The sequence below is a fragment of the Manacus candei genome, unplaced genomic scaffold (genome assembly GCF_025592945.1).
Source record: "Manacus candei isolate 608988 ecotype Guabito, Panama unplaced genomic scaffold, ASM2559294v1 h1tg000046l, whole genome shotgun sequence".
Lineage (NCBI taxonomy): Eukaryota > Metazoa > Chordata > Aves > Passeriformes > Pipridae > Manacus > Manacus candei.
The window spans coordinates 13,575,233-13,597,268 of NW_026138094.1; the positions used below are offsets into that span (position 1 = coordinate 13,575,233).

A 22,036-nucleotide genomic window follows, 5' to 3' on the forward strand; every position below is an offset into this window, starting at 1 on the left:
AAAAAAAAAAAATGACATGAAACAAAAAAGCACCTTAGTCTGTACATCTCCATGAGAAAATTTAAAAATCTAAGTGTTACTACTCCTTACTTGCAGCAGAGCAACTACTCAGTCACCGGAAAATTAAATATAACCAAATATAATAAGATAACTAAATATAACTAGATAATGGGGGCATGGGTTTGACTCAATTATTTTACATATCACTAGAAATTATGTATAAGTTCTCAGTAAAAAAGAGTATTAGAACAAAACAAGAAAAATTCACTTCTTTCACAAAATGTCACAATTCACCTCCGTATTTTCCAGCCAGTTAAACAGATGCAATAAATTACAGTGAATCCACTGGGTGTGAGCTCTCCTTTGAGCTTCCAAGCAGTTACATGAGAGAGTTAATAGTATTAGTTAAATTTCTCAGTAGGGAAAACCCTGTTGGCAAATCTTTGAGACAGTATTAAATCTTAAACTTCTACAATCAGAGCTGTTGTGTGTGGTGGTACCTGAAGGGGAAAGAAGAAAAAAACCACACCAAAACCATCCCCCAAACCCCTAAGGGTTTCTTTTGTTTTCTTTCATATAAAAAAACCCTTGAATTAATCTGGGGAGCCAAAAAAAATGTTCTAAATATACTGCTATTAGTGCCAAACTGTTTTTGCTAATTGATTATCTCAATAGCAGACAGTTAATCAAATCTCAGCCATATGTATACATGGAGAAAGAGCAGGAATCAATTTGATACAAAACTAATAATTTGGCCTCTGAATTCTCTTTTCACCGCCAGTGGAACCCACCTGCTTGCCATTCCTTCAAGATTAAAGCAGAACAACTTGACATTCCTATATTTTTTTACTCCTCAAGACTCAATAAATACCTGAAAATTAATCATTCCAAGGACATCAATATCATAACTCACAACCTTGCAATCTGCAGTTTAAAAACTAAGCTCCTCTCCACAGGAATTCAAACCTTCTCCTAATAGACCAACCTTTCCTTACATAAACAGGGATGAAAAAGTCTATTTACAATCTCTCAAAAAGCTTTTTTCCCCAAGCCCTTTCTTACCAGTATGACCTGATTCATAATCCAGATCCATACAGGAAGATGTTCACTAAGGAGTGGTTTCATTATTAATTAATCAGTAATTAGTAATGCATTCTGTCATAACTGAAGACTAGATACCTGATTTTGAACACAGCAAGCATTAAGGTAATAAATATTTATCACCCATGAATGCCACTGCAGGACTAAATCAGGAGACAGGATTTGAACACATAGGTTGAAATCTTCAGAACTGTCAAATCTTTTAAAATTCTCGTTTCAGAACTTGGTTCCCGTGAATTTTAGTCAGAATTAGAAAACTCACAACTTCGACAATCTGGGCTTTAATAATAAGAAGGAAGATGACAACTGGATAAAGAGAGGATGTCAGCAGCAATCCTGGGAGGAGAAAGTGAAGTGAAGGGACACCAACACACTCTACTGCTGATCCAAGCTGCCATAGGCTTTGGATGTGCCTTAGGAAAAGGGCTCCAGGAAAAGACAATGACATTCCCTGGGGACTGCCTTGTAACCAGCTTCTCTCACACACTCAATTGAGGGGCAGGAACACCACAATTATACTCCCTCTTTCAAGCTGCAAACCCTGGGCTGTGTTTAATTTAAATCCTGAACACAGAGTGTATCAACAACCCTCCTGGACAGGAAGGAACAATCCTCTCAAACCCAGAGGCACAGAGATGTACACATGATTTAGTTGGCTTTCTTTATGCAAAACCCTGGTCCTCTGTTGTCTTTAAATTATCCTTGGTGAGGAGGTTTTTTTCTTTCCCCTCAGTTTAGCAATCAGCTTGTCCATACTTGTCAAATCCCCCTTTCCAGCAACCAGAAACACCACAGCAATTTGGATATAACTGCACAGCTATAGAAGGTACTTGCACTGAGTTTGTTCCAATATATTTGAAAAGGCAAATTTAGCAAGGAGAGTAACTTTGGGTGCTTACAAAGCAAACAAAAATTATATATATATATATATAAATATAATTCACCCTTTCCACCCCAGATACTGTATTCCCCCCAAATAACACTCCTATGTTAAGATGCAGGAGACTACTACACACAATCTTCTGGCTGCAAAACTAAGAGATTTAACAATTAATCCAATCAGTTCAGAGAGTTTCTTAATTCATTTCCAACAGTCCAAATAACACAGGATTAAAAAAAAAAATGCCTTGTTGATCCTTGGAGCTGGAAGCACTGGTTTAACAACTGTATGAAAATAAACCTCAACAATTTGTAACACTTGCAGGTAAGACAATGCTGCAAACATTTGATTACATTCCTGGGAGACTCTCGGAGCATCAATCTTGATCCACCCACAGAGAACACAAAACACAAGCATTTGCTTGGTGCAACTGAAAGGCAACTCCTTTGATGCTTCACACCCAGCAATTCCCACCTCTGCAGCAGCTCCTAAATGACAAATCCAGGAAAGATGGGCATCATGCTGCTCAATAATTTTAGCTGAGGTGAAGAAATACTCCTTTAGAGGAACCAATGCTCTGTTGAAGGTGACCAAGTACCAGATTTTCTCTCAAGGAGATAAATAATTTTTTAAAAAAACTGGTTGAGTTTTACATTTGCTGCTCAATGGATCTTCACCCAACTCTCACAGAAAGTCAGCAGAGAGAGAACACTGCTTTCACACATGATTTTCCTGAAGTATATAAATACCATCAAGGAAACCAAGTACTGCAGGTAAGTTTCCAGAAAACATTAATTTCTGTTTCAGTTAAACCCCAACAGCAAAGAGCCATAAAAGGTCTGCAGTGACAAAGTTATTCTAAGAGCTGACAAACCCATTTGAAGGTTATATTTGGAGATAAAAATCAGTAAGCAAAGAAATAAGGACACTGCATTTTGTCATTTGACAGCAAATCTTTCTCCCTTGATCAATATACTCTATTTTTGCAAAATAGACTTAAAATTATTATTCATTTTTTAACATGTAGCTATTACTTCCTTCTAATTAGCCATGGGCATTTGGAACTTCTTTTAAACTCCATAAAAAGTGATCAGATTTCAATTCTTTAGCACCAGGATGAGATGGGACAGATCCTTGGACAACTCCAATTGGCAGCTACAACTCCTGACAGAATTTCAGGATGTGTACATGGAAACCTTCCCTACAAACTTTAAGGGAGCCAACATTCAGCACTGCTCACTTTTGAGGTTGTATGTGCTACTTTCAGACATTTCACATTTTTCCCCAGTCTTCCTCCTAAACGGACACTGCTGACTGACAAAACTCATGTTTTGGAAAGCAGCAACCAACAATAACTAAGGATATTGTAATTCTCCATGCAAGATTTTTGCCATAAAATATATTCTTGTATTCCTTCCACCCTTGCTGTGAGCCAGCAGCCAGCCAGCTCTCTGTTAAAGAGCATCTCTGACACTTAACAGCAATAAATTAATTTACACAACATTTAAGAAGATAATGGCTTGGAAAAGCTTAAATCCCTGAGATGTTTCTCAACCAAGTCCAGGCCCATGCCTGATGCTGAGCTGGTGACAGTAAAAGCCTGCCTGTTATCCACTCTGACACACACTGCTGGCTTCTAACAAGACTTCAGAGTGAATCAGGTGGCCTAAAGGAGTTGTACAAAATACAACAAGAATTTACAAACTCCTAAGGGAAAATACAGAGAATCAACACTGTAATAACCACAATATTTTCACTCCTACAGACACTGATAAATCCCTGATTGTGACTTCAGACACCATCCCACACTGACTCTGGAAGAAGTACAAACAAAGCTTATCCTGCAGTGATAAACCAGGGAACAGCCAAGGCTCCTTATTCCCAGCTTTACAAGGGTATCATAAGTATAGAATTTCCCAAGGTTGGTTTTTACTCTTGTATTACAGGATTAAAACTTGTACTACAAGTCTTAAAAGTAGAATGGAAAGCAGTCGTAAAATTATTGGAGAAAATCCAGTTTGAAGAACCACAACCTGGATTCAGCTGTAACTGCTGCAATCAAGCTCTAGAAACATTCAAGTTAAAAAAATATTCTTTTTAAAAAGCACATCCTGTGAGCAACTTCTAATGCCAACTGCTTACCTCATTAAAGCATAATTTATTCTATTGATGTTTAAAGTAAAATCCTCAAAACAACAGCAAAAATGGGGACTGTGGACATTTCAGGGTAAGTCCTCACATAGAAAACTGTCTCCACAAAGGCCACCTGATTTATTCTGTTTCTTGCTTCAACATAATACAAGAAAAGTTGATAGATACCAATATCCAAAGGTAAGGCACATAAATATCCTAGTAGTGACCTAATTCCTAATATTTACATTGGTAATACGTTCTGCAGCTGAATTAATTTGTTCTAGCAATGAAATAACAGCTCTGCCTAAAAATTTTAGGTTGTAAAAAAACCCCAACCAAACCCCAACCATCCCACCTCATATACTCAATGGGTTAAAATACAATTTCTTTTGCCAGGTGCTTTCTTTGTGCTTGGCTTTTTGAATACAGACACAGAACTAATACCCACCTTCACGGCTCACACTCATTTTGACATATAGTACAGTAAAATAATTAAAATATATAGTACAATAAAAAAACCTTGACTCACATTGATTTAACTCCACCTCAGGTCCTACAGTTCATAAATGGTAAAATATCAACACATTAAGGTATCTAGTTGCCAGATACAAACCACATTTACTCACTTTTACAACTGAGAAATCCTGAGAATTAAAACAATGGCTTTCTGAGAAGGGAAACATGTGGGAATAATCACTACTAATAACCAACTGGGCACACAAACAGCCTGTAAGAATTACATGCAGTTGGACTGCAATTGAATTTGTTGTATTAAAAAAAAAAAAAAAAAAATCAAGCTGTGGCTCCTACGTTTCTTGCTAAATTTCACACACTGTTCTGAGATGTCTACACTTTTTACTTTAAAAACATTTAGATAGTTGTAGTAATTACTGATAAACAAGAAGACAAGGACTCATCCAAAATTATCTCCCCATTTTACCTTTCCCACCGACCTTATCGTATCAGTGTCTGAGAAACACTGTTGCAATTTAGGTGCTTCCAACTGGCCAAGCCTGGATCAAGAAATGCTGAACAGTCCTGTGTTCAGTGAAAACAAGGGAATTGCTCAGTTTAAATAAACTAGTCAGCAAAGGCTAGATTAGAAAAGAAGTGAGGAGAGTGGAAAAGATTTCACTGAAATATACCTACCTACTTTTACAATCGTGATCTTGAGAAACGCTTGCTCAAGCACCTCGCCAAAGGCACTTCCCATGTTTGAACTGAAAAGTTCCCAAGTTGTCTGGAGTTGCATCTTTGAATATGCCCAGAGGGATTTTAGTCCTGATAGAAATGAGCAACTCAGCATCCAGAGCACAACTGAGTTCAAACAGTGGAGAGAAACCAGGCATGTCTGTACCCTGGACAACTGCAAGGGCAGTTCTTAACTAAGGGTTCCATTCCTTGACATTCTCACCCACTCCTCTCAACAACAGTTATCTCAGGAAGAACCCAAAGTACAGTGAACACTCAGAATATTCAGATCTCCTTCAGGCCAGTGAAGAGGATCACTCCTTCCCATCTAACTGCCAAGTGATTACCACTGTCATCCTGGAGAGCACTGTAATTTCCAGCTAAATTATCCCATAAGCTTCACCCAGTTTTCTTCCCCTGCCAAAAGTGTTGATTCACCAGTTCAGAGCTCAAGACCAGAAGATGGCCACAGAGATTTGTGGGTCAGTCACCTGCTCCACACACTGTTTTTGTCCTACCTCAGTATTTATTTTAATTTAACACTAAACAGCTACTTAAATGGAAGAGAGGACACGCTCTGTTCTGATTGAGAACCAAGCACTTACCTTCAAGAGAAGATCCTAGAAGGAAAACTCTTTCTTACAGTTCTGAGGAGGTCTGAGATGTTTCCAGCATTCCTGTTGTCAGTACTTTCCCTCTGCCCAACCCTTGCAGGATCACTACAAGCTGCTCTTTAAATGTCCCAACATGAGGTGCCTTCCTGCAAAGTGCACACACTGAGCTGCATCCTGTTCTGAACTTGCTCCCCTCAAGCAAACTCTCAGACACTCACTTTTCAGGTTATTCAAATTACATCTAATAAAAAAAACCCATAATTTAGTATCTTAAATATCCATCTCACTGCACTGGAGTCACTTAATTTTAATTATCTTTCTGAATTAACAAATTTACTAAGTGTACATTCTATACTTACATGAAATGCACAATGGATGCAGGAAATTCTGTTGGAATTTCACTTCTACACTACCTAAACTTAATTAAGATATAATCCTCCACTGAAGTGTTCCATAATTAGACATTTATGCATTAGTTTCACATCTACCTTTTCTTTTAATTAAAGTAATATACACATGTGAAAGTGCACTTAGAGCCAAGCACTGATGCTGAACACACAGTATAAACACCACAACTCTCACTTTTATTTAGCTCAGCCTCTAAGCAGTCAAGACCCTGAGATGAGCTCACCTGGTTAGAGCACAGTGTTAATAACACCAAGGCTGGGGTCTGATCCCTGTCCAGGCCATTCATGTAAGAGTTGGGCTCGATGAGCCTTGTGGATCCCTTCCAACTGAGAGTATTCTGTGAAGTGTTGCATTAACTCCACCCTGTAGTCCATAACCCACTACCAATTTGGCCATGAATTCATAAATAGAATGACATTAAGTATAACTGACAATATTTTAAGTATCATGTATTTTTGATGTGCTTTCACACTGGCCATTTATTATCAAATTTTGAATGCCTAACAATTAATCCTTATATACTGTACACTAACATACATACCATGAATAAGCCCAGGACTCTCAGGTCACGGATCATATCACTGGCTCCAACTGTAGATTTTTAAGGTGTCAACCAAAAACATGTTTATCCTGCCTGAGGTTAAATACACTGACTAGTGCAAGAGGCATGAGCTGCAGAAGTCATTAGTCTCATGGAAATATTCCCTGGTGTACCAGTTAAAAAAACCCCACCACAATGCTTTGGATTATTGTGGATTCATGTTTTTCCTCATCTTCTCAATGTGGCTCAGTAGTTTCAACAACGCTGTCGGATTATATGGGAAAAGATTTCTTCTCTGCAACCTAGAAATAGCTTGTTGCAGCTCTTCCAAGCACTTGGTTGATTTATAAAGCATTATTCTTAAGGGAATGATGTTATCCAAGGACGTCATACGAGTCCAACAGGATGAGGGATGAGACCCCTCCTGTTTCAGAGGCAACACTTCAGACGTGCAGATTTTCCAGTTATCAGCCGTGTAGCTGCAACCAGTTCCTCTTCTCCTCTTCTCCCCCTCATTGTTTGCAGGCACCTGCTTTGTGTTTACCAAGCACTCTTTTCCATCTGATTCCAACTCGGAGTCTTCTGAGCTGTCGTAATTAAGGAGGCTTTGAAGGGAGCCCGGCAGAGCCCCCGGCCGAGCCGCGCTATCGGCGCTTATCAGTGAGTCAGACCCGGCTTCATTAGCACCTCGCTCTGCTGCAAACACGCAGCGATCCGGAGAGGAAGACAAAGACAGCGGAATCGGTGGGGCTGGTTCACAACCAGCGTTTTGCAAACTCTCAGCAGTCACACAGCTTTGCTCTTCTGGGTGGGGTGGCTTGGCAGGAGACACGGACTGCAAAGCGCCGTGTTTGGTATCAAAATGGTTACAGACAGCTACGAACTGGTGCCACTCTCTCCTAAGCAGCTTTAAATACCTTACCAAGTACTCCAGAAAGCAAGTTTCTGATGAAATCAAAAAATCTAGAAGCACTGAGGAATCAAATGCAATCTTTTCCAGAAAAAATAAGAAGATACAGTGTGGATTGTATCCACCTGCATGAGTATGGATGTTCCAGGAGTCCTCCTCTTCTTGGCTTAAGTTATCAGCAGCATCGTGTTGTAACCTGGAAAGCAAGGCATGAAATACACTCAACGAAATGGAAGTTTACAAGTTTCTTTTTAAAAACAGCTGTGTCCAGAAGGTGGTATTCTTGCTCTTTTTAATTTTGTCAAAAAAGTAAAAAACCAAAAAAAGCAGTTTTTGTATCAGAACGAGAAGGAACGAAGGCACGTGGGGCTTGGAGATTGGACAGTTCAGGAAGCCAAAGCACTTAAAGCAGGGCTTAAAGGGCACTACTCCTTAGGAAACATCCTGGTACAACACATCAACTGTGTTTTAACATAATATAAAATAGTATTGTATCAATAATTTTGTAAACCTGAACACTTTCAGGATGTTAAGCACATTGGAAGAGTGGCCTACTTTAGTTAAGTGTCTAAGAAGGATTTGTGTTTTTATTACTTCCATATCTTCACACCTGAAGCTTGAGGGACTTGTATAAATTAGGATAATATCTTGTATGGTAATTTAAACAACAATGAAGCACTGAATGTCCAGAACAAATCCATGAAGAACACATTTCAGTTGTTAGCAATTAAGTTTTTATCAAGTAGCTACAATTCCTATGGGCCCAATCCTTGGAAACTCTGTCAGAAGTACTTGAATTCTTGAAGTTTAAGTCTAAGATCCCATTCTTGTCTAACTCTGTGTTTTAAGAAAACAGTGTTGCTTTTTATCTGTCTAACCACTATTTTAGGTGTGAAGTCAATTATCCTGAAATACAGGATATGATAAAGTATTTAGTAAGAAATTGTTTCACAACTCCTGTGTTTCAATCCAAAAAAAGATTTAAACAAATCATCAGCTCTTACCTCACACATTATCATGTTGCCCTGAGGTTTGGGGGTTTTAAATTATCAAAAATAACTTTGATTTATATAAAAGTAACCAATGGGAATGTTATTTATATCACAACAGCCTCACTAAATTACAGTTCTTCATAGTTCTCTCTCAAAAAAAAGTACACTAACCTATCCAATTTTAAATAAATGAGTAATAAAGCTTTAGCAGCTTCCCACATGTCATCATCTTGCTCTATGAAAATCAAGGAGAGCCATTCACAGTGGTGCACAATTGGGTGAGACTGTGGGAAAGGCTTTAGGTGACTCCTCCAGAACATCACCAGCTGGGACATGGAACTCTCAAAGTCTCCTGGAAAAAAAAAAAAAAAGGAAGTAACCATGAATTTTGCTATATGGTTTTTTTTTGTTGCTAAACAACATATACACCTTTTATTTTTCAAATTAACAGTGAATAGCAGTTCATGAATGCATTTATCTTTCCTTAGTTCAACTGATTTGACACAGCATCAACTTTTCTAGGTTAGTTCTTGCCATTTTAGTGCAGTAGCTTACTCATAAAAATAACTATTTATAATCATTAGAGAGACTCCCTTGAGTCAAAAAACTTATATCTTCAATACTAATAATGTACTACATCCTGGCACTAAATATCAGTTTTTGAGGTAACACAGCACACATTCAATGCTTAGAAAACAGAAAAACTTCCTGCAACCTTGAAATCAGTTTTACTCACCACATCACTACATGATTTTCCTTAATGTTTGACTTTAGGATTTGCTATTCCTCCTAGCAAATAACAGGAACATCAAATTATCTTTGTTATTAATAGTTATTATTTAGACCAAAATCCTTCCCTATAAATCAAAGCTATCAGGAAATGACTCTCAAAACTGAAATGAATTAAAGTTAAGCCACTTTAATTCATGTTGAAAAAAAAAAAAAAAAGGATCAACCAGCTTCCTGGAAGGGGAGTTACCATATAAAAGAATTTTGGTGCTTGTTTTAACCACTTCAATTAATGTCACTAAAATAGAAGCACCATTCCCTCTCAACCTGAAATTCCTCTTGACAGTTGGGGTATTTGGATCTAATTAAAGAACTCAGTTTTGTGTCACGAATCTGGAAAAGAAAGGAGACTTTTTTCTTTGAGAATGAATTTTCACAGAGACATCTAAAATAGATATAACCTACATTTGTTCTTTCCACTAGTTCTTAGACAATATATACATTTTTCAGAAGGTGGATCATAAGTTAAATATCCTCTACAATACTTAAAAACTTTAAGAATGCTACTGGCATCACAAATATAACATCTTCCAAAATCTGGAAAAAGAGTCAGAAGCTGTCTTACAGAAGTCTGTGGCTCTTTTGCACAGATGAATTAAAAAGTGACTTTTAAACTTCCTAAACAGTGCAAAAATATAGAAAGTAAAATAACATTTTAGCTACACGTTTAAATAACATCTAGAACTTGTATTAAAATGTCTCAGTGCATTTAAAACGCTGTAAAATTGCATCCTTGTTTAGAAAGAAATATGTGGCAAAAAAAATTTATGACTAATAAATACAGGAGTGCCCATTCTCACTTGTATCTGACTGGAAGCACTGCTTCAGAACTGAGCTGAAACTGCCTTTCCATTTTTTCCATGCAATCCAGGACAGCACTCTGCTTTGATCATGGAATCTGCACGTCCACATCCACCCAGCACAGCATCAGAAGCGTGTGCTCCCAGATGGAAAAAGGCAAGTGGGAAGCTGGGATTCCAGGAAGGTCTCCCAGGCAAAAAGCCTCACCCCACTGCCTCATTAGAGCTTGGGAGAAGGGCTGCTCCCGGGCTCCCAGGGTGACACAGCAACGCGTCCTCTCCCCCCAGGAACACATTCCCTGCCATCCCAGCACAGCAGCCAGGGCTGCCCTTCTCCCAGTCTGATCCGTGAGCTCAGGACAAACACACTCAGGTAGGGAGGTATGAGAGGAATGCTCAAGGTATGCTCACACCTACTAATTGAAGGGACAGACCCATCAGTCAGGGTGAAGGACACAACCACTTTACATAAGAAGGATGGGGACCTGTTGGAGCAAGTCTAGAGGAGGCCATGGAGATGCTCTGAGGGCTGGACACCTCTGCCATGGAGACATGGGGTGACACAGAGACATTGGAGAGCTGGGGTGTTCAGCCTGGAGAAGGCTCCAAAATCAGGAGCCCCTCTGCTCTGGAGCCAGGCTGGGAGAGCTGGGGGGGTTCACCTGGAGAAGAGAAGGCTCCAGGGAGACCTCAGAGCCCTTTCCAGTGCCTAAAGGGGCTCCAAGAGCACTGAGGAGGAACTTTGGACAAGGGCCTAGAGGGACAGGACAAGGGGGAATGGCTTCCCACTGCCAGAGGGCAGGGTTAGATGGGATATTGGGAAGGAATTCTTCCCTGTGAGGGTGGGGAGGCCCTGGCACAGATTGCCCAGAGAAGTTGTGGCTGCCCCATCCCTGGAAGTGTCCAAGGCCAGGCTGAACAGGGCTTGGAGTAATCTGGGACAGTGGAAGGTGTCCCTGCCCATGGCAGGGGGCTTGGAACTGGCTCATCTTTAAGGTCCCTTCCAATCTAAGCCATTCTACAATTACATGGTAAGTCCCATAATTTCCCTGTGCCTTACTTTGGAGCTTCGTTATTTTTATTTACCTTTCTATCACACTGTTGGTTTTGCCTCATTAAATTACTTGTCTGACAGTAATGCCTTGTACTTTCAATAAAATAAATACATCTTGGTACCTAAAGTTCTACCTCCACGTTAGAGAGAGAAGAGTGTTACCTGCAGTTCCTTTCAGTTCCCCACCCCGAACAGATGCTTGTGCTATGGACTCACTTCTTTTCCAACTGGAGAAGAGCCTGATGTTCCCAATCTGGCTCAGCTATTTCAAGTATTAACACATGTTCCAAACAGGAAAAGTTTTCAATCCCAAATGCAGCTGTTTCCAGCCCCCCTAAACTGCAGGGATTGAATAAAATGCAAGGAGACAACCAGTTAGGCAGGACACAGCACCAGCAGGTTCTTTGGGTGGGTCTTCTCTTTCCTTCCTCCCTCCCATCACCACTAATTCAGCTGAAATTATTTACAGCCTTAATGAGCTGTGATTACAAAATCTGAAAGCTTTAAAACCTTCTGCTTAACGAGCAAAACTAAAAAAGGACTGTTACCTTTGATTTCTGCTTCTGCTGTGGAGTTGTGAATCTTGAATTCCAGTGCTTTAAGCACAACCAGACTTAAGGCTCTGAGAACAGTTTGGTCAGAACCACCCTGAGGATCATCTCCAGGAGCAGGTTCACTGCTTCCAAAGTAGCTGGACTTTTCATCAAGTGGGATCTGATTAAGCCAAGTTAAACTCACAACCTGCAGAACAGCATTGCTCAGTGCAAGCACATCCTCACACAGAGGCAGGGCTTGTAAGGACACTGATCCACTTCCAGCATCTTCTCTAGACTTGTGAAGGACACATTTTTTAAGGAGCAAAATGAATTTCTTCTTGATTACATAGGGAATTGATGAGCTAATGAGGTTCAGGATGTAAGAAACTTTCAAAAACAACACTCTCTGGCACCTCAGTGGTAATTCCAGTTCAGTTCTGGAGGCCAAAAGTGCTTCCAGTAGATCTATAAAACTGATCAGGTTGGTTGTAGCTTCAGAATAAGGTGAAGTATAGTGGTGACTGTCAAAATGATGGAACAGGATGGCATTATAAAATCCTTCAAGCACAGCATCAAGAGGAGCCAACAACTTCTTCAAAACCCCTATGGCAACAAAAAATACATTATTGAGCTGATGTGTAACACAATCAGATAAATCAGTGAATAAGGAGTAAAAGTAAGTGTTGGGACTACTTTCAGATTTTAAGTATGTTTAAACCAGTACATCTTAATAGCACTTTATACCCCCTCTCAAAGGAAGGGAGTGGGTGTTCCAGAGCCCACGCTCCCGATGAATTCCAGGTGATATCGCTCCCCCTGGCGGTACCGTCACAAAATCGCCCCAGTACCTGCTTTGGGTAAAACCGCGTCTCTCAGGGTCTCCTTGATAATCGCTGTCAGAGTCCACAGGCAATCTGCAACCGGGGTATTCCCGGGAAATCCCAAGAGAGTGTTCAGAGTAAAGCCGAGCCAGGTGACATTTAATGCATTCTAAGAAAAATGATTCAAAACCAAATCGCATATGTTTCCAATTGCTATGCAAATTAAATTAAATCATAATACCAATGATTTTAAATTGTACAGTAAAAAGATTCAAACGTAGGCACAGACAAAACACAGGTAGAAACAATCTCTCTGTCCAATGCCTTTAAAGTACTTAGGCCTCTAGTTACAAACATGAAGTCACACAAGCAATGCAACAGAAATTATCTGGATGTTCCAGAAAGGAAAAACCAAACCTCCCCATGCCATGAGACCCACCCAAAATCAGATAATGCTGTAAACAGATCATATCTGAATTCATAACTCCCAGACCCAGACAACTTGGCGAGAAATATTACAAACATAGTTCTGAGATAAATCCATGTTCAGAGATGCTACCATGGAGGCTGCAAATATATTCACTAAACATACATCAAAAAAACCCTCAAGAAATTGGAACATTGAAACAAGAAAATACAAAAAAGCATTTGATTAACTTCCAAGAGGTTGTCACTTGTTATCTACTGCATCACCTAACAAATATCAAGGAACTGTAAAAATACTGATAATGAAATACCTGTATTGCAACCTTAAAGAGAGTATTTCTTGTCATCTACACACATTTTACCCTAAAAGAGTTTCATGGAATTCCAGATTTTTATATATAAGACATTCCACACTTCTGCTACACATCTGATCTCCTTGCTTTCCATATTCCAGGCTCCTCCTAATACAGCTTAATTTCTTGGAAAATAATAACACTATAAAAACTTGCTTTAGAGCCAAATGGAGAGACCTGCAGGCTCAGTCATTTTTTCAGTTGTGAAGTTGTGCCATACTCACCTCTTCCTTCAGCTGGAAATACACCAGAGCTGCCAAACTTTGGGAAGCCATGTGGGATAAGAGCCGATCGTGGGGACCGAGCAGAGAAACCTGGAAAGGAAAAGCACCTAAGGCACGTTCCTTTTTATTTTCCCTTCTCTCACAAAAATCTTCCACAAGTTTACCAAGCTTACCAGTTTTGAGTCAGTTTTTGCCTCCTTCAGAAGAAGGACAAAGATCTCACAGTACTTCAGTCTCGTGCTGGATTCGATTTGCTGGGACTCTGCTTTGGCCACCATCACCTTGATCAGGGTTAACTGCAGCAGCATCACCTCTCGGGGGCAGAGCGAGGAGCTCATGCTGGCAAAGCTGTCTGATAAATCATCTGCTGCAGGGACAACCACATCAGTGTCCTGATGGCTCCCAGCACCAGCAGCAGGAGGTGGGAGATGCCTCTGGTGACAGGATTCATCTCCTCCTGCTGGCTGCTCAACACTCAGAGTAAGTAAAGAGGAATAATGCTGGCTTTCCTTGGCTAAGGGAATTCCTGCCAGGACATCCTTGTACATCTGCTGCAGGAGGGAGATCTTCATCATGAGGGCATGCAACGTTCCAGAAAATGCTCTGTGTCACCACTCATAGCAATAAAAACTGAAGCACCACTGGGTATTTCTCTTTGAAGTTACCTAGAAATAAAATATTTTGCTGTTACTGAACTTAACAAGCAACTAGAAAACAACACAAGCACAACACACATTTTTAGAGTTAATACTACCATTATTAAACTTACTTGGAAAATGCAAATTCAGCTGCACAAAACTGCCCCAGTGAGATATTAAGATGAAGAATTGCCATGCTGGGAAGAAGTTTACAGTTCCAGTATTATATTAATGACACCAATATGACTCTGCTGGAAATAAAACCAAAGGTTACTGTTACTGGGGACTACTGCTAAAGATACGAGAACTTGGACCAAGTCCTTTCTCTACACTGCTAAAACTACTAAGACCTAAATTCTTTTGTGCCTCCAAAAACAGGCATAAAATTTAAACTGCAAATATTCAGTGCCCCATTAATGCTGGAAATGGCAACATCTCTCAAACAAATGAAAACCAAAGGACAAGTCTTGATTTTCCCTGCACTCAGGCTCAAGATGGGCTGATCTTAAAAGGGCCCAGTGACTGTGAAGTTGCATATTATAAAATACTTTCAAAACAAAGTGTAAAACTCACTAAGTGCCAGTAAAAATACTTAACCATATTCAGAAAAGGTAAAAAAAAAAAAAAAGTCTTTATCCCCATGTCAATGGAACATATCTTTTAATCCCAGCACTGGGACATTCATTAGAGCTTAGAAAGAAGAGTTATTAAGAATTCAAATCTCTCCTTGAAGTGTGAGCACCCACAACTGTAAAGGGCCAGACAGATATCCCATCTGCCCAGAAAACAAATATGCTTAAGAACACCAGGGTTTCTTTCTCACCTATATTAAGAGCAATGCTCATCTGTAGTATTTATCTTTTTAGGGTAGTTTTAACATGTTCTCTAACAAGAACTCTTTTAATTAAAAACAACAAACAAACTCATTACCTTCATCTGTGGAGAAGTTGGGAGTGGGACTTCAGCTGCTTATAGAAATTTTGTTTTTGCATGATTTTTGGATTGCCATCTCTAGTCTGGCATACTCAACCAGGGAGACTTCCAGGCAGGCTCCTGCAGCCATCCATCTGTATTTGGCTTTTATTTAAATGCAGCATTTCTCCTTTTTTACCAAAGGAAGAAAACAGCTCATTCTTCCAACCTGTAAGAAATTCTAAAGGTTATTTATCATCAGATGAAATATTTTAAATTACTATTTCTTCTTAGCAGAATATAAGAAAAGAATGAAACTGCAGAAGTCAGTATGTGAGGCATTTTGGGTTAGTTTATAATCTTCACAAGTTTTTAAAAGAATATCGAACACTGAGAATTACACCTGCATTTTTACCACCTGATTTTTAAGTGCAACTGAAGCACATACTGACAAAATAGCTTCCCAAAGGATTAGAGTTAGACCAAGATATTCTACCCAGACTCCTCATTTCTTCCACCATCCAGAAGCATTTCCTTCAGAAGAGAATCTAAAATTGGAGAACATGAAGTTGCCTGCAGGAGTGACCTATGATTCACTCAGGTGTGGTATTTTTAAAGACACATCCAGCAATGGCTGAGCTGAAAACTCCAAAATGTTCCAGCATGTTCCTCACCTAATAGGACCAAGAATCCTTCCCCCATTCCTTCCCATATTCCACATTTTAGATGTTAAGGATAAATCTGATACTTCAGGCATTAAATTCGTCCTTCGTTTGCAGAATCTCTTTGGAATTCTACTTGAGGTGGAAATTTATGACTTGAAACCTCATAAAATTTCTGCAGCAATCACTCTGTGAATATTTTACATGGCTATTGTTCCTATATTTGAGTTTTATTTCTTCCTAAATTAATACCTAATAAAATGAAATTATCTCAACACATTTACTTCTGTGTTCAAGATCAACTTGAATTATCACCCTGTGTGGTAAATGGACAGATCTCCTGCACAAATTCACACAGTCCAGCCAGGTGGTTAAAGCAGAAGAGATTCACACCTTTTCTAGGACATTTTCCTTCACATGATAATGATTGTGATTTCCTGATCCTACCATAACACATTTATGTTCTACCATTAATTACTTTATAAAAACATCTCTAAGGGATGTCTCACTCACTCACACATGACAACAGCTCACAAACATCAGTCACAAAAGGAAATGAAAAACGAGGGGGCTTATTTTGAAGAAATTTACTTCAAAGAGGGAGAAAACATCAGACAAGGACTAAATTTGTTTCAGGCACGGCAAGGGAGCACCGTGAAAAGCTCAAAGCTGAAGAGTAAAGAAAAGGAATCGTATTCATACACAAGAGATGACAAACTCCAACCCTTACTTGTATTATTTATCTGAGTTATTCATGACAGCATCTAAAAACCAATTAAGGTAACGCCTCACAGTGCCAGACTCCTGCATAAACAACAGGAAGCAGTTCAAAAACCTTATATATAGATCAGGCAAAAGACAGAAAGGAGAACTATACAGACGATAAAAAAATCCCAAATAAATATTTTGCTTTATGTTATTTTCATGATTAATAAGGCTTTAAAGTGAAAACCAAAGTCAAGTGGGGCTGCAAACAGAATGAAAAAAAGAAACTTGGTGGGAAAGGTAATAAGGAACTGAAGATGAAAACTCAGACGGTGGTTGCAAACACCTCTGGAATATCCTAAATCAGAGTTATAAAATACATGTATTTCCACAAGGCGGGATATTTAATTTAGAAGAAAGTCATGCAAACTGATTTCACAGAATCACAGAATGGTTTGGGCTGGAAGGGACCTTAAAGCTCATCTCATTCCACCCCCTGCCATGGGCAGGGACCTCTTCCACTAGCCCAGGTTGCTCCAAGCCCCGTCCAACCTGGCCTTGGACACTTCCAGGGATGGGACAGCCACAGCTTCTCTGGGCAACCTGTGCCAGGGCCTCCCCACCCTCACAGGGTGATTCTTTCCTAATTTAACTGGATTAACACTGTTGATACCACATTTTCCTTTTTTTTTTTTTTTTTACTAACACAAAACAGCTTATGATGACACACAATTACTCAGAGATATTACTGAAGAGGCATAATTATCTATTGTCAAGTGCCTGTATTATTTTTCCCCTGTTATACATATTATTAAATGTTAATAGCATGAGTAGCAAGTGGGAGAAAACAAACTATCCAAAAACCCCACTCTCTTTTCATTAAAAAATTAGAAAAGGCAAAATGAAACCACAGCCCGTGACTTTTGGGCGGGAGTCTGCAGGTTCTGCGTTTCCTTATAACGAAGTGGTTAAAGCACTTAAGAAATAAAACACACTTTGAACTACTTCTACCTGCAGTGACTTCGTAGGCTCATCTCTCAACAATCTGGACCTCAATGGCCCCTTATCTCTCACACCGGCAATGCCAGGTTGGGCACTGGGAGGAACCCTGGCTGTCGGGGACACCCGGCGAGCACGGACATGCCGCTTCTCCAGAGCCTCCACAGCTCCTCCTGAGGGCATCTGAGCCCTCCCGCCCTTCCAACAACGCGGCTTCTCGCCCCAGGAAGTCCCGAGACCCTCAGCCCGGCGGACGCGCCCGGAACCTCCTCAGCCCCTCCCGGTCTCCCCTCAGGGCTCCCCCTCAGCCCCTCCCGCTCGCGCCCCAAGGCCCCGCCCCTTCACGCCCCGCCCCTTTCACTCCACTCACGCCCCTCGCCCCCTCAGGGCCCCGCCCCTTTCGCGCTAAGCCACGCCCACAACGCACAAGCCCTGCCCTTTTCACTCCAGGCCCTGCCCCTCAGGCCCGCAGCCCGCGCGCCCGCGGTCTCACTTAGTCACCCCGAGCCGCGGCTCGCACGGGCCTGCCCTGGCCCCGCCACCCCTGCCGGGCAACGGCTGCCACTCACCCGCCCCCGGCGGCACCGCAAGGCCCAAACTCCGCTCCGTCACAGCGGCAGAACCGCCGCCGCCCCCTGTCGCAAACCCTCACCTCCTCCCCATTCCCCCTCGGCTTTACGGCAGCGGGGCGGGTCCTCGGGTGGGCGTGGCCGCCGTCAGCCCGGCGGGCCAATGGGGACGCGGCGGCGGCGCGCGCGGCGGGGGGGCGGGCCCGCCGTCAGCGCGGCGGGCCAATCGGGGCGCGTCGCCCGGCGCGCGGGCGGGGGCGGGGCCGGCGCGGCGGGCGCGGATTGGCCGCGGCGCGGGTCAGTGCCCGCCCGCCGACCCCGCCGCGAGCCGAGGGGGGCGGCCCGGAGCGAAGTGTCCCTGCTCGGCTCGGCCCCCCCGACCCCCCGCCCGCCGCCGCCGCCAGCGCGGGGGGCGGCCGCGCCCGGGCCCCCCGGCCCGCCCCGCCCCGCCCGGCGCCGCCACACGGGTCACGCAGGTAACCCCGGCTGCCCCTCGCGGCGCGGGGACCGGGGGTGGGGGGGCGCGACCCCATGGCCTCCCCTCGCCCGCAGCGGGCAGCCCCCGTGCCCGCTCCGAGGGGCCGCCCTCCCCGTGAGGGGGTGCGCGGCCGCCCCGCCGCCCCTGCGAGCCCCCCCCGGCGCGCTCCGGGCCGCCCCCGGGGCTGCCCGCGGAGGGGGGTCCCCGTACCCAGCCCCCGGTGCGGCGGCGGCCGCGGGGCCTTGGGGGCTGCGCTCGGCCGGGTTTTTGTGTGTGTGTGTTTGTGTGTTTGTGTGTCGTGTGCGAGCGGTGGCGGCTCCCGGAGCGTGAACTCCGGCGAGCACGGCGGCGGTTCGGTTTCCCAGCAGCTCGGCTTTCTGCGTTACTTCCTGTCCCATTCTCCGGCACTTGTCGGTACTTCCATTCCCCGCAGGAGCTGCCTTGACAGGGCAGCTCCTGCCGTTGTTATCCCTCCAACTCCTTCGCACATCCCGGGAGAGTGCCCTCCTTCTCCAGGAGACATCCCGATTTTTGATGGATAACCCGTTTCCCTTCCAAATTTTTGAAGGCTCTTCCTATTGCTTTTGTATTGACCGTTTCTGCTTTTCATTCCTGTCTTTTACGTAATTGCGTGGCTCAGCTCTACTTTTATTTTTTTTAGGTTTAAGCTGCCTTAAAGGAGAATTAAAAATTGTGACTCCAAAGAATGAAATAAGACAGAAGAGAGAAAACAGCACTCAAAAAAACCCCTCAGAAAGGTGATGATTCATTTAGACTCTCAGAGTCATCCCTAGACACATGGTTTGGCTGGGATTGGGGCCTCTTGTTGTGTTTTTATGGATTTCAATAGGTAGCATTAGATTTCTTTGTTCTCTTAAAACCTACTTGCTGTTGACCTTTTAAAGTTTGAAAGCTCTGAAGCCCATTTGAAGCACAGTTCCTCTGGTAACACTTCGTAATTTCCTAAAATTAATCTGCAAACGTTATTTTGATCATGAATTTCTACTTAATGTTTTTGTTGTGACTCCATCTTGGTAACGTCACTTAAAATTACTTCGCTCTGGGCTGTTAAAAGGGTCTTTTCTTAAAGCCTTTTCACAGATTTATGGGTTCAACAGTGGATTTGCTTCTGCTTTGATTCTAAAGGCTTTTTTGGGCTGGGTCATTGCGTTCTGTTGGTTTAGTCAGACCCAACTCCTGCCTGGGTCACTTTTGTGTGTGTTGTAACGGAGCTGCAGCGATTGAAATTCATTTAATTGGGTGGTGCTTGTTTACCAGTGGTTACTTTTTTGGGCTGAGATCACAGAAGGAGATAATGCTGTTAGGTGCTTGAGGGAAATAATGGAAGGAGTCATCCAAACCAATGCTGCTGGTAGGAGGAAGGTTCTGTTTCAGGGGGAGGGCTGTTCTTTGGGAGAATTGCCTGTTCTGTGTGGTGAGATGAGGAGATGGGTTCTAAGAGAGAGAGTGGGGGGGTGAGTGATGTCAGTCAGCCTTTTGCTGCATCCTGCTGTTGTGAGCTTCAAATGGTGGAGTTTCTGAGCGTTCTCTTAATGCAGAAGAATAATCAAATCCGCTCTAATCTGTTTCAAATGTAGGTGAGTTGGTTGTTTTGGCACATACACCTTCTGTGTGGGTCCCTCTGGTCTTTGTGGTGTTTTCAGAGATGTCACTGACTGTACCAAAACGTTGGACATTGTTGGCAAACACTATTTTTGAGCATTAGCTGCAGGGGAAGGAGCAGGACCTGTTGCCAACAGTCGTGGTCAAGGCTGGATCATTTTTCCAGTAGAGATGTCTTTAGCATATGACAAAAAGTAGCTGCTACGTGTCAAGGATTAAATAGAATATCCCTCTGTAACACAAGTGCAAAAAATTCTGGCATTGTGAAAGTACAGAGAAGAAATACTGCATGTTAATTTGATAACACACCACAAACCCACAAGTAATAGTGGAACATGTGGACATGCCCAGTGTGGTTGCAGGAGGGATTTTTGTACTAATAGGTGGGACAGATGTGCATCACTATGAACTCACCACTGTATTTATGGCACAGCTGTTTCATCTGAATTTGGTTTATTGTAACTCCCTCTCCACAACCATCCAGTGCATCTCATGTCAGGGCTGGAGCTTCTCCAACAGGGTGCCGAGAAGTCATGAGATCTTTGGGATTTATTCACAAAAGGACGTGTAAGTTTTCATTTGATTCTGGAAGCTCCTTCCTGATGTGAAATGCCAGTGCAGCAAAGTTTGATTCAGATGCAGAGACTGGAACTGAGTTCATAGGAATCAGGGAATTAACTTCTGGCAGAAATTTGCACATGGTCGAAACAAGGCTCAGAGTTTGATGTTATGCTGAAGTCCTGCTCTTGATCTCTGGAAGAAATGCAGCACACTGCAAGTATAGACAAAGTTTTAGTCTTCAGGCTGTAGGCTCATTTTGGTTTTGTTTTGCCTGAGTTCTAAACCCTTAAAGGTGATGTGATGTTTGAGAGACAGTTTTCCATTCTTCCAGCAGTGCTTATAGAATGATATTATCCCAGTGAAAATCTTGCTTTATCCACTGAAGACATCCCACAGATTTTGTCCACTTGCATTCTTCTGGGCTGTATTAAATAGAAATACATATCAAATACAGAGAACGTTGCATGACACAAACTCTGTAAGCAGCTCTCAGTTTGTTCATCAGCCATGCTTTGAGTATTAGTGCTGAAGTGACTGCTTTGATGTGGTTTGAACTGGCCATTGGTTCCTGCCTCTGTCATTCTATGCAGTATTGGTGTTTGGGTTCTTTAATGATAGAAAGTCATGGTAAAGTACCTAAATCTTAGTCATTAGCACTTAATACAAATTATTATTTTTAAGGCTAAGCTTTCATCTGACTTCTACAGTTTAAAACTTAATAGCAACACCGCTGTAAGTTGGAGGATAATTTGTATTTTTTGCTTGCTACAAGAGGATCTCCAAGCTCCCTGCAGTTTGTCAGTGCACATCTTGAGGGAGGAGGCTCTGGCTTTGTGAACCCGATGCAGCATTCTCTCCTGAAAAAGATCCCTGAGGCCTTGCTTTAGCATTAGCATTGAGGTCCTGGATTTGGAAGGAATTGCAGGATTTTACTCACTGGGCTCTGCTGCTGGTGAAGCTTGCCAGTGTATGGGTGAGGATGGTTAATAGCTGGTGTGCTTTCTGAAGGTGAGCTTTCCTTCAGGTTTGCAGTCCTGAAGGTGCATGAGCTGGGTGGTTTCTCTGGTTCTCCATCAGGCCCAGAAGTCAGACCTCCCAACCTGTCTGTGAAATGGA

General features: G+C 42.3%; 3 protein-coding genes across 17 annotated transcripts in view; 1 reads left to right on the forward strand and 2 right to left on the reverse strand.

Annotated features, from left to right (window-relative positions):
- CERS3 (ceramide synthase 3) overlaps positions 1 to 6,997 on the reverse strand; it is a 46,062-nt gene extending 39,065 nt beyond the window's left edge. The window contains exon 1 of one of the 3 annotated variants that reach the window (XM_051796803.1): positions 6,869 to 6,997. Coding sequence is in view for 1 of the 3 variants with exons in the window: in XM_051796800.1 (XP_051652760.1) it covers positions 4,124 to 4,128 (5 nt within the window). In the remaining 2 variants the exon portion in view is untranslated. Of the gene's footprint in view, positions 1 to 4,123; positions 4,229 to 5,910; positions 6,025 to 6,868 lie in introns of those variants that run through there. The other 2 variants (XM_051796802.1, XM_051796800.1) reach the window with 2 other exon arrangements.
- A 73-nt stretch (positions 6,998 to 7,070) lies between these two features.
- LINS1 (lines homolog 1) lies at positions 7,071 to 18,377 on the reverse strand. Of its 7 annotated transcripts, none has more exons than XM_051796787.1 (9): positions 18,259 to 18,369; positions 16,716 to 16,789; positions 15,342 to 15,552; positions 13,947 to 14,438; positions 13,774 to 13,863; positions 12,798 to 12,939; positions 11,962 to 12,552; positions 8,942 to 9,122; positions 7,071 to 7,974 (listed from the first exon to the last, which is right to left on the reverse strand). In XM_051796787.1, the coding sequence occupies exons 4-9, from the start codon at positions 14,346 to 14,348 to the stop codon at positions 7,074 to 7,076; spliced, it is 2,307 nt and encodes a 768-aa protein (XP_051652747.1). In that variant the 5' UTR covers positions 14,349 to 14,438; positions 15,342 to 15,552; positions 16,716 to 16,789; positions 18,259 to 18,369; the 3' UTR covers positions 7,071 to 7,073. The 7 variants fall into 7 exon arrangements, 6 of the variants coding, with proteins under 6 accessions (XP_051652747.1, XP_051652746.1, XP_051652745.1 ...); XM_051796786.1 differs by lacking the exon at positions 18,259 to 18,369 and adding an exon at positions 17,702 to 17,955; XR_007906139.1 differs by lacking the exons at positions 7,071 to 7,974; positions 18,259 to 18,369 and adding exons at positions 11,576 to 11,747; positions 17,702 to 17,955 and having other exon boundaries at positions 8,994 to 9,122.
- Positions 18,378 to 18,633: 256 nt separating this feature from the next.
- The window catches only part of ASB7 (ankyrin repeat and SOCS box containing 7), a 30,953-nt gene continuing 27,550 nt past the window's right edge, over positions 18,634 to 22,036 (forward strand). For 6 of the 7 annotated variants that reach the window (XR_007906141.1, XR_007906140.1, XM_051796826.1 and 3 more), the window contains exons 1-2: positions 18,634 to 18,734; positions 19,398 to 19,494. The gene's annotated coding sequence lies outside the window, so the exon portion shown is untranslated. Of the gene's footprint in view, positions 18,735 to 18,797; positions 19,495 to 22,036 lie in introns of those variants that run through there. The other variant, XM_051796824.1, reaches the window with a different exon arrangement.